Here is a 10,135-nt window from a genome sequence, read left to right as displayed (position 1 = left end):
TTTGGGGATTATTGGAAAGGCATGATTGTATTTTGAAAGGTGAAAAGGATGTGAGATTTGGGAGGGAGCAGCAGCAGAATGATATGGTTTGAACCTGTGTCTCCAACAAATCTCATGTCAAATTGTAATTCCCAGTGTTGGAGGTGGGGCCTGGTGGGAGATGACTGGATCATGGGGGATGGGTTTCTCATAAATGGTTTAGCACCACCCCACCTTGGTACTATCCTCGAGATCATGAGTGGGTTCTCCTGAGATCTGATTGTTTAAAAGTGTGTGGCACCTCCCCCTCACTCTCTCTGTCTCTTGCTCCTACTCTGGCTATGTGATGTTTGTGCTCCTCCTTCACCTTCTGCCACGACTGTAAGTTTCCTGAGGCCTCCCGAGAAGCTGGGCAGATGCCAGCGTCATGCTTCCTGTAGAGCCTGCAGAACCATGAGCCAATTAAACCTCTTTTCTTTATAAATTACCCAGTCTCAGGTATTTCTTTACAGCAATGCAAGAGCAGCCTAATAAACCTCCCAACAACTGAGTTCTCCCAGTAGTCTTGCCATCAGTGGAAATTTATTACACTATACAGAACAGGGGTCCTGGGGTCTCCTGTGTGTGAGGGAGCATATTACATTGTCTTGGGAGTGATGGGTGAGATTTTTAGGTTCATTAAAAGAAAGCATGGGTTAAAAAAACAAAACTTCAGAAACACAAATTTACATTCTCTACCCCCAGGTCTCCTTGTGACAATCATCCCCAAAATTTTCAGATTCTGTCTGGCCATAAAAGTGAGATTTTGGCATTATTAGCATCACTGGTGTGAACTAGTTACCATAACCCCCCCCAGAGGCCTCTTTAGCCTTTTCTTGTACAAGATACAAAGCGTAGACAGAAGAGGAGACACAGGCCTCAGGCCCCCAAAGACAAGGCCATCTGAAGAACAGGGTCAACAGTTTATTTCTTGGTGCCTCCAAGAGCTCATGGAAAAGAAGCACAGTGAGCAACAAGCAACAGTGGTCGGTAAATGGATACCACTCAACACGTTGCCACAGTCTCAGCTTGGCTGTGTGGTACATGCTGCCAAGGGTTGGGTGCCAAGAGAGAGCAGAATGAAGCCAGGTCCCCAAGGAAGTGAGGGCTCAAAATATGGACTGAGGGTGATGAGGGTGGAGTTCAAATCCAGATGTCAGAGCTACAATCGCCCCCAGGGTAGCGGAGTTCATGGGCGAGGGCTGGGCCTAGAGGCTCCTTCCCGAAGTCCACCAGGAAGTTGGGGTTCAACTTCAGCCCTCCTTTTACTGTGTCTACATCAACCTGCAGCATCACAGAGCCTTCCCTGGTGGAAAAGGGGAATGGGGTAAGGGAGAAGTCAGAGATTTTAGGGGAAGGCTCCTGAGGAACAAGGAATGACCAGGGTCTTGATGGGCCATCTGTGTGGTGGGGTACACGGGTCTCCCTAAGGAGTCTTCAGAAAGCCAAACGACCCCTCTGGAAGAGGAGGGCTGGGGAGGTGAGCCCATGTGTCTGCTTCTCACCTGATGAGATCAGGGTAAAACTGCTTGTCCCAGGCGCTGTACAGCGACGTGGTCACGTAGAGGCGCTTCCCGTCCAGGCTGAGCTGGATCATCTGAGGGCCTCCAGCCACCCGTTTTCCCTTGGGAAAACCAGGGGTCAGAGCCCAGGGTAACACACAGATCCTAGGCACCACCCCAAATCCAAGAGCATGCTCAGCTGCTCCCCCACATATTCCTCAAGCATGGGTCTGAGGAGTCCAGCAAGTAGGGGGAGAGGCTCTTACCTTGACCACCAGGGGCTCTGGCTGGGACTTTAGTTCCTGGTCCTCTAGCACTTGCACGGGGCCTCCCTTAACGATGCTGCCCCCGAGGAAGAGCTGGATGGGGAGGTGCAGAGGATAAGGAGGACCGTAGTGGGAGGCGCACATGTTGCAGGAAGAGCAGCTTGCCTGACTGGGATCCCTCTTTCCTTTCAGACATGCTCTGCATGCCCATCCCTGGCCTGGACAGTCCTGGGCCTTCGCTGTCCCGCAGCCCACATGTCTGCTTTTCCTGCACCTCCCTCATCATCCGCCAGCTGCTTCAGACCATCCACCCCATCCCCAGATTCTCTTATCCTTCCTTCCTTCCTTCCCTTCTGCTCCTCCTGCCAGGGCCCCCACCTGTCCTGTGAGGCGGGGTCTCTGTGGATCAGAGACGTCATACTGCCTCAGGTCCCCATGCAGCCAGTTGCTGAAGTACAGGAAGCGGTCATCCAGGGACAGCAGGATGTCGGTGATCAGGCCTGGGGGCGGAGGCGAGTAGAGCCTTTAAGGACTCTTGTTTCCCAGGCCAAGAATCAACTTTCCCGTGCCCTAGGCACTCACCTGGCATTTCGGGCAGCAGCCAGCCCTTCACTTTCTTGGGGGGCACCTGGATCACCTTCTCCACTGACCAAGTACCTCCCTACGTTGAGGGGTGGAGGGTTAGGTTAGCTGGCAGAGAGGTGAGCCTATCAGAATTGGGGACTGAGGGTTAGATCTGGGTTGCCCAGACCTGGGAGGGAGAGAATAGATGACCGGCCTTCTTTCCACTAGGATCTAACTCCATGCAAGCCCCTTTAGGCAGGGGTTGTGTCTGCTTCATCACTGCATTCCCAAAACATAGCACAGTGCCCAGCACAGAAATTCACTGAGTAGTTTTTGAATGAATGAATAAATATGGCCAGTTAGGGTTCAGGCAGAAGTTGGCCTACCACTGAGAGAAGAGAGACAAGGCATGCAGCCTCGTTTTTTTCGTTCCTGGAGATGCCTGGGAGCACCATTACAGAAGCCTGCTTAGGTAGAGCTGCTGACAAAACTACTGGGAGGGGAGGGCCAGAGGGCGTATGTCACCTCGTTCTTGTAGAAGCGCTGGATGGTGGAGCTGAGTGCGCAGCCCACAAAGCCTTGGGCAGCATCTGGGTTGTGCAGGAAGCGGATCTCCAATGGAATAAGCCCATCTTTTAGAGACAGGGTCTGCACGATCTCATGGCGCTGCCAGTCCCATACATATAAGTGGCTCCCGTACAGCCCTGGGGTGGGAGTGGGGCCGGAGGATAGGCTCAGCATCAGGGGTTGGAAGGCATGGGCAGACAGGCCACTAACCAGGGCAGAAGGTTAAGAAATGGATTGGAGGGATCAGGAGGACGCTTGAGCAATCTGAGCATGCAGTGCATCCTATGCCATCTCCCTCAGATTCTGGGGCCACAGGAGGGAAGTGCGGGGCTGGGAGATTTGGAGCAGAAAGCAAGGGGATGTGGGCCCAAGGCTCCTGCTGGCCCATGGGGGGATTCTCACCAGCCTCCACATCAGCAGGGTTGAAGCCATCTCGTAAGACATTGGGAGCTGCCCACTCAGTGCTGATCATGACATTGTGTCGAGGCTGGTACCAGAAGTCATAGCCCAATGGCGCAGCACCCCCAGGTCGCTCCCATGTCCCCTTCACCTCGAATGTCTCCCCATCCAGCAGCACAAAACCCCCTGAACAGGGAAGTAAGTAGGGTGGCAGATAGAGGCAGTAGAGACACTAACCCCACCCTCCAGCCCTCTCCCCCAGGCATGTCTAAGAGGCTGAAAGCCCATTACCTCCACCTCCACTGCTGGATTTGCCAGCTCCTTAAATTCAGGCATCCATGGCTGGGGGCACAGTGTCTCATACCCGTAATCCCAGCACTGTGGGAGGCTGAGGCGGGCGGATCACTTGAGGTCAGGAGTTCAAGAACAGCCTGGCCAACATGGTGAAACCCTGTCTCTATCAAAAATACAAAAAATTACCCAGGCATGGTGTCACGTGCCTGTAATCCCAGCTACTCAGGAGCTTGAACCAGTGAGGTGGAGGTTGGAGTGAGCTGAGATTGCGCCACTGCACACCAGCAGCCTGGGCAACAGAGCGAGACTCCATCTCAAAAAAAAAAAGGAAAAGAAAAAGTAAATAAAAAATTCAGGCATCCAAAGGGTCTCACCCAGGCATTCAAAGGTGGCCAGGTGGCAGGGGGTGCTTTACCCTAGTGCCCCTGTCTCCTATCAACTTCATCCCTCTCTCAGACCACAGCAGAAATGTTTCTCCTACAATATCTTCTGGGACTCAGTACCTGGTATTCTGTTGTCCAGCCTCCCACTTTTGGAGTGGGATTCCTCCCAGAGTCTAAGCTCCATTCTGCTCACTACATTTTTTTTGAGATAAGGTCTCACTCTGACGCCCAAGCTGAAATGCTGTGGTTCAATTACAGCTCATTGCAGCCTCGACCTCCCTGGGCTCAGGTGATCCTCCTACCTCAGCCTCTTGAGAAGTGGGGGTTACAGGCCTGCACCACCACACCCAGCTAATTTGTGTATTTTTAGTGCAGAGTTGCCAGTGCCAACTCTGTGTTATCGGCAGACAACACACAGACGGGGTTTCACCATGTTGGCCAGGCTGGTTTGGAATTCCTGAGCTCAGGCGATCCGCTGGCCTCGGCCTCTTGAAGTGCTGGGATTATAGGTGTAAAGCACCACACCTGGCCTGTTTTGACTATAACTTTGAACTGAATTCATCAGTGAAGACTCATCTTAATAGAAATATTCAAAACTGAAGTTACTTGCTAACATTTAAAATACTGACTGGGATCCAGCTCACTGGTTCTCCTTGGAAAGTCATTCCATCCCTCCCCTTCCATTCTGCTCCTCCCACAGAACAATGCTTTCCACATTTCACAGCTATGGAAGTTTTCATGAGCACATATGCTGGCAGGTACCTTTGCCATTGCCCTTGAGGTCTCCCAGGGAGCTGATCATCACCTCCCCGCTGGCCAGGCAGTGGCTGGTGTGGAGAAAGGCCAGTTCGCACTTGGCATGGATGTCCTTGGGCTCAATGACCTGGAAGGGGTGGGGAATGGTGTCAGAATCATACGGGACTGGGAGTCCCTGCTCTTAACCGCCATACTCCTCCTACTTCTATCTGCTGACTCTGTCATCTTTTCCTTCAAAACATGGACACAACTCTCCCTGTGGGAATATGACAGAGATTCAGTCTGGTAACTTCTACAGAGCAGCAAGGGAAAGTCAGAGAGATTGCTAATAACTCCCCGGGCAGGAAGCGCTGACCTTTCCCCGTGTGTCCTGAAGGCACACGCAGCCCTGTGAAACCATAAGCTCCTCCCGGGCTGGCCCAGACCTGTGTTAACTCTGTATTACCAGTAGACAACACAGTACGTGCTCGGCACCAAGAGTGCACTAAACAAAGTGTTGGGAGGGACTGGAGTTTTTAAAAGAAGCCCTGAGCTCCTAACCGCATAGGGGGACTAAATGGCTCCCTCCCTCTCTCAGAGTAAAACAAGAAGCCTCCTCCCTCTTCTCCAGTGCCCTGGTCACCGTGCTGGAGGGTGATGACCCAGAATGCCTGGGTAGACTCTGCTCTGAAGTCCAACCTCCCTCCCTGCTGCCGAGCCAGATCCTGTGTAAGAGCTGGAGGCTGCTGGTTTAGGTCTGGCTTCCTGCCCGTAGGCTGCCTGGGGTGGCAGGTGTCTTGTGGTCTACTGAGCTGGCAAGGGCAGAAGACATGCCTTGTGCAGCTTTGGGGCCCGGGGCTCAGAGCCCACGTCCACCACATAGATGCGAGAGGAGATGAGACTGGGCAGCACCAGCTTGGTGCGCGACTTGCTGCTATCACCAAAGCAGCTGCTGCAGGTGTTCCATCCTGAGTGATGCAGCTCATCCTTCAGGTTGGGCATGGGCAGCCGGTGGATGACCTAGGATGTGGGGAGATGGGGTGCTCTTCCAGGCCACGCCTCTGTCCGCTTCTGGAAGAGGGGCCCCTGTGGACCTATTTTGGTTTGGAAGCACGGCACAGGCTGGATTTCAGCACTCCCCTTGTCCCAGGTTGAGCCTGCCCATCCATACCCAGGGAGGGCCAAGAAGGATAGAGCTGGGAAGGGGGGCCCCAGGGCCAGGGAGGAGGGCAGCTACGCTCTTAAAGTAGCTGGTGCCCAAGCCCTGCCTTACCTGGCAATACTGGGGAGACTTGGGGTCAACATCCACAGTGGCCAGGTAATCTGGGGCCTCAGTGCCAGTGTTTCGGTAAATGCAGGGCAGGTAGACGATCTCTTCTCTGGGTCCTGCAGGGTAGAATGCAGGCAGCAGGGACGGCAGGGTGAGAAGGAAGGGCAGGGGAAGTGCTGGGTGTGCCAGAGGGTGGGGGCTAGGTCTGAAGTCCCTCCACCCCTGGCTGTGGAATCAGCAGTAGGGCACTGGCTCTCAGACCATGGCAATTACCTTTCATGGCCTCCAGAGGGGTGGAGTAGCCGGGTCCACAGTTCCCACATTTTGTAGCTGTGGAAGCAATGGGGCACATTGGCTGGGCCACACTCGAGGGTGAAGGCTCCCTCCCCACATCCTGCAGCATACATCCCAGTGGGCCACGGCAGTGCGGCTGGCCTACGTCCCCAATCCAGCCTCGTTGCTCTGGCCTGTCCTCTCTGCCCCCTCAGAGCCCTGATGAGGGTGAGGTTGTGCTGGGAAGAGCTGGAGACACATGACCTGAAGGTAGACAGACAGTCCAGCAGGGCCCAGGGAGGGCCGGAGGAGGGCTGATGCAGCTGGGGTCGTGTGGTGTAGTGAATATGACACAGACTCGGAGCCCAACCCCAGCCTGCCACTGACTAGCCAGGGGAGCTTGGGCAAAGTACTGAAGCTCCTCGACCTCAATTTCTGCATCGTCTATAAAACGGAGATGGTAAGAATTCCACAGTGGGCTTTTACGAGAAGTAAACACAAGGATGCAGTTGGTGTGCAGCTCTCTGCTTGTCTGGCCAAAGCCCAGGCACTGTTCGTGGGGAGCCACTCTCAGGGAGACAGCGTGGCGCCTGCTCAGCTCCCTTCACCAAGATGTTTCTATATCAGGGGGAGGCCAATTCCTGCTTTTCTCTCCCCTGGGTCCTGATCCCAGGCTGCTAGCCAAGGGCTGGAGTACATAACTGAGTACATAACTGGGGCTAATAGCAGCTGGAAGTCCTCAGGCCGGTTTCTACCCCTGGGTGTGCCCCACTTCCTTTATCTGGAAAGTGAGGTGTTTGGCCCAACTCTGGAGAGCCCAGAGGCCTGCCCACCAGAGAGGTAGGGAGCAACCCTTCCTATCTCTGAAGTCTGGCAAGAGGGGTCACACTAATCTCCAGGAGGGAAGTCAGCAGATGTGCAGCAGGGCTGGGACATCACAGCTGCCAGCACCCCAGCATCAGAGTTTGGGGCCTGCTGGGGAGCAGGGGCTAAAGAATAACCCAGACGGGGCGGCAGGCTGAAAGAAACCCTGGAGTGGAGTCCACAGGCCTGGGCCCTGTCTCCTGCCTTGTCCTGTGGCCAGTCCAGCCTCTGCCTTCACAGCTGGGCCGCAAGTGAGGAGCCAGGAGTAGGCAGAGGGGGGGCCACCGCTGGGGCTTGGGACTCCCACTCGCAGCAGCCAAAGGATTTAGGAAGCTGAGAGGCAGCAACAGCGTTCAGAGTCTGGAAACCTGGTTTCAAGTCCCAGGTCTGATGCCCCGTTTCTCCATTTTCTCCTCTTCATTTATGAAAAGTGGGCAATAATGATATTCTACCTACTTCTCTAGGTAGATATGGAGGACAAGTAAGACAATGTATTTCAAAGTCCTTTCATAAAACTGAATTAGGCCATGTGCGGTGGCTCACACCTGTAATCCCAGCACTTTGGGAGGCTGAGGCGAGCAGATTACCTAATGTCAGGAGTTTGAGACCAGCCTCGCCAACATGGCAAAACCCTGTCTCTATTAAAAATACAAAAATTAACTGGACGTGGTGGCGTACACCTGTAATCCCAGCTACTTGGGAGGCTGAGGCAGGAGAATGGCTTGAACCCGGGAGGTGGAGGCTGCAGTGAGCCGAGATCGCACCACTGCACTCCAGTCTGGGCTACAAGAGTGAAATTCTGACTCAAAAAAAAAAACAAAACCAAAAAACAGTGAGTTACTGTGTAAATATGGGAAGGGCTGTGCCAGAGGTCAGGAGAATGCCAGAGAGTGCTTGATGCCCGGAGAGAGGGCTGGAGGTGGGGCAGGGAGAAAGAGAGAGAGAGATCCAGTTCTGCTACATAACCTTGCTAAGTCGGGGCTTGGCACCAGATGCCAGGGGGTGGGGAAGGAAGTTGCTGGATACAGAAGGGAAAGGAGGTTAATAAACTCCAAGACATCAAGACAGAGATACAAAAACTACAAAGCCAGGGAGAAACTGAGAGGGAAGTAAAGGTGCAGAGGAGGAGCTGCCCGCTCTGCAGCCTCTGCTCACCCCCCACCCCAACAACCCCAGCAACCCCAGCAACCCCAGCCGCAGCATTTCGCAGGGTCAGGCCCAGCATGCCACCGCAGCCCCAGGGAGCATCATTCCTCTTTCTGGGGAATAGCCCCCATCTGAAGCATCTCAAGCAAGATCTCAGAGCAGCTTTGGGTTTGGGATAGACCCAGGGAAAGCTCAAGTGGGTTTTCCATGCCAGGCTGGCTGCTGGGCATTCTGCCAGCTGAGGAAGAGCCAGCCTCAAGTGGGGAAGGACCTCCCAACCAAACCCCAATTCCTTCTCAGCCTGTCACCCAGGAGCCCACGGATGGAGGAATAGCAGGGCCAAGGGGGGATTTAGGGGTGGAGGAGGCATTGAAACAGGTCCCCAGTGAAAGAGCGCGGGTGTCTCTGATTTCCCTCCCAAAGAGCTTTGCTGTGTGGGGTAGCTAGAGAGTGACCTGGGCACAGAAAAGCTTGGACTCCCTACCTCCCTCCCTGGAGTGCAAAGTTGGCCCAGGGCTGAAATCAGGATCATCTCTTTCCTATGTGAGGGCCAGGGACCGAGTGGTGTTCTCTAAGAGCGCCCCCGTCTGATTTTCCCAGCTGCAGAAAGGCACCCTGGCCCCAGCCTCTGCTGAATGGAGCCAAGTCAGGGCCCAGGATCCCACTTCCCAGCAGTGCCTCTGCCCACCTTCCTCAGAAAGTTTGGCTAAGCTGGGAAATGCAGCGGGGTGGTGGGGGAGGGGTGTGCAGACTGGGGACAATGAAGCAGAGTCCACTGCTCCCTCCCCAGCTACCCCCTCAGGTTTTCTAGCATTTTCTGGGGGAGGGCCTTCCAAGTTAGGGGCAGACAGAGCAGGCAATGCGTGATTGGAAGCCCCCCTCCTTACCCATGCTGCCAACTGGTACACTTTGATCCTGGCGGGTTTGCTGTGCTGGTGTTAGAGGCCGTTGTTCCAGGGAAGGAGCAAAGGGAAGGAATTTATACAACCAGCTGGGGGTGGGGCAGAGAAGGAGGAGGGCCTGGGCTATAGCCCAGAGTGAACTACTCAGGGCAGCTGGCCAGGATACTCTCACGTGGCCTAGGGCAACTGGTGTTTGAATTATGGGGTGTGCGTGTATGTGTTTAAGTGTGCATGTGTGGGAGCCTGTCCTTCCTTCCTTCCTTCCTTCCTTCCTTCCTTCCTTCCTTCCTTCCTTCCTTCCTTTCCTTTCTTTCTACAGGGTTTCACTCTTGCCCAGGCTGGAGTGCAGTGGCGCGATCTTGGCTCACTGCAGCCTCTGCCTCCTGGGTTCAAGCGATTCTCCTGCCTCATCCTCCCGAGTAGCTGGGATTACGGGCACCCGCCAGGTGTGCCAGGCCCAGCAATTTTGTATTTTTAGCAGAGAAGGGATTGCACCATGTTGGCCAGACTGGTTTCAAACTCCTGACCTCAGGTGATCCACCCATGTCAGCCTCCAAAAGTGCTGGGATTACAGGTGTGAGCTGCCGACCCCGGCCAGTGGGTGGGTGCCTGGGTGTGTGTAGATGTGTGTGTCTGGGCATGTGTGTGTTCCTGTATACCTGTGTGTTGCTCATGCATGTGCCTGCATCAGTGTGTATCTATGCCTGTGTGTGAATTTCCACCTGTGCGAATGTGCCTGTGAGTGTGCTTGTGTGTATTTGTATGTGTGTGTGTGTGTGCGCCTCTGTGAGTATGTGCCTGCCAGAGTATCTACGCCTGTGTGGATATGTGCATAAGTGCCTGTGTATGTGTAGCGTGTGGCTATGTGGCTGTGTGTGTGCTTGTGTAAGCCTGCACATGTATGTGCTCCTGTGTCTCCAAATGCTCATCTTTGTATTTGGATCTGTCTCTT

General features: G+C 54.3%; 1 protein-coding gene across 5 annotated transcripts; it reads right to left on the bottom strand.

The window, feature by feature from the left end:
• Positions 1-544: 544 nt before the first annotated feature.
• On the bottom strand, positions 545-9,236 carry SELENBP1 (selenium binding protein 1). 5 transcript variants are annotated; one of them, XM_065546142.2, is made up of 12 exons: positions 9,169-9,236; positions 6,272-6,535; positions 6,002-6,114; positions 5,563-5,748; positions 4,756-4,876; positions 3,320-3,502; positions 2,876-3,054; positions 2,369-2,447; positions 2,165-2,286; positions 1,787-1,879; positions 1,524-1,642; positions 545-1,324 (listed from the first exon to the last, which is right to left on the bottom strand). In XM_065546142.2, exons 2-12 carry the CDS (start codon positions 6,399-6,401, stop codon positions 1,162-1,164), a joined length of 1,488 nt encoding a protein of 495 aa, XP_065402214.1. In that variant the 5' UTR covers positions 6,402-6,535; positions 9,169-9,236; the 3' UTR covers positions 545-1,161. The 5 variants fall into 5 exon arrangements, with proteins under 5 accessions (XP_065402214.1, XP_045219630.2, XP_045219634.2 ...); XM_045363695.3 differs by having other exon boundaries at positions 6,272-6,328; XM_045363699.3 differs by lacking the exon at positions 9,169-9,236 and adding an exon at positions 8,766-8,844 and having other exon boundaries at positions 6,272-6,328.
• Positions 9,237-10,135: the final 899 nt, after the last annotated feature.

The sequence above is a fragment of the Macaca fascicularis genome, chromosome 1 (genome assembly GCF_037993035.2).
Source record: "Macaca fascicularis isolate 582-1 chromosome 1, T2T-MFA8v1.1".
In the NCBI taxonomy this organism is placed as follows: domain Eukaryota; kingdom Metazoa; phylum Chordata; class Mammalia; order Primates; family Cercopithecidae; genus Macaca; species Macaca fascicularis.
The sequence above is the reverse complement of the archived record's forward strand: the minus strand, read 5'-3'. Positions and strand labels throughout refer to the sequence as shown.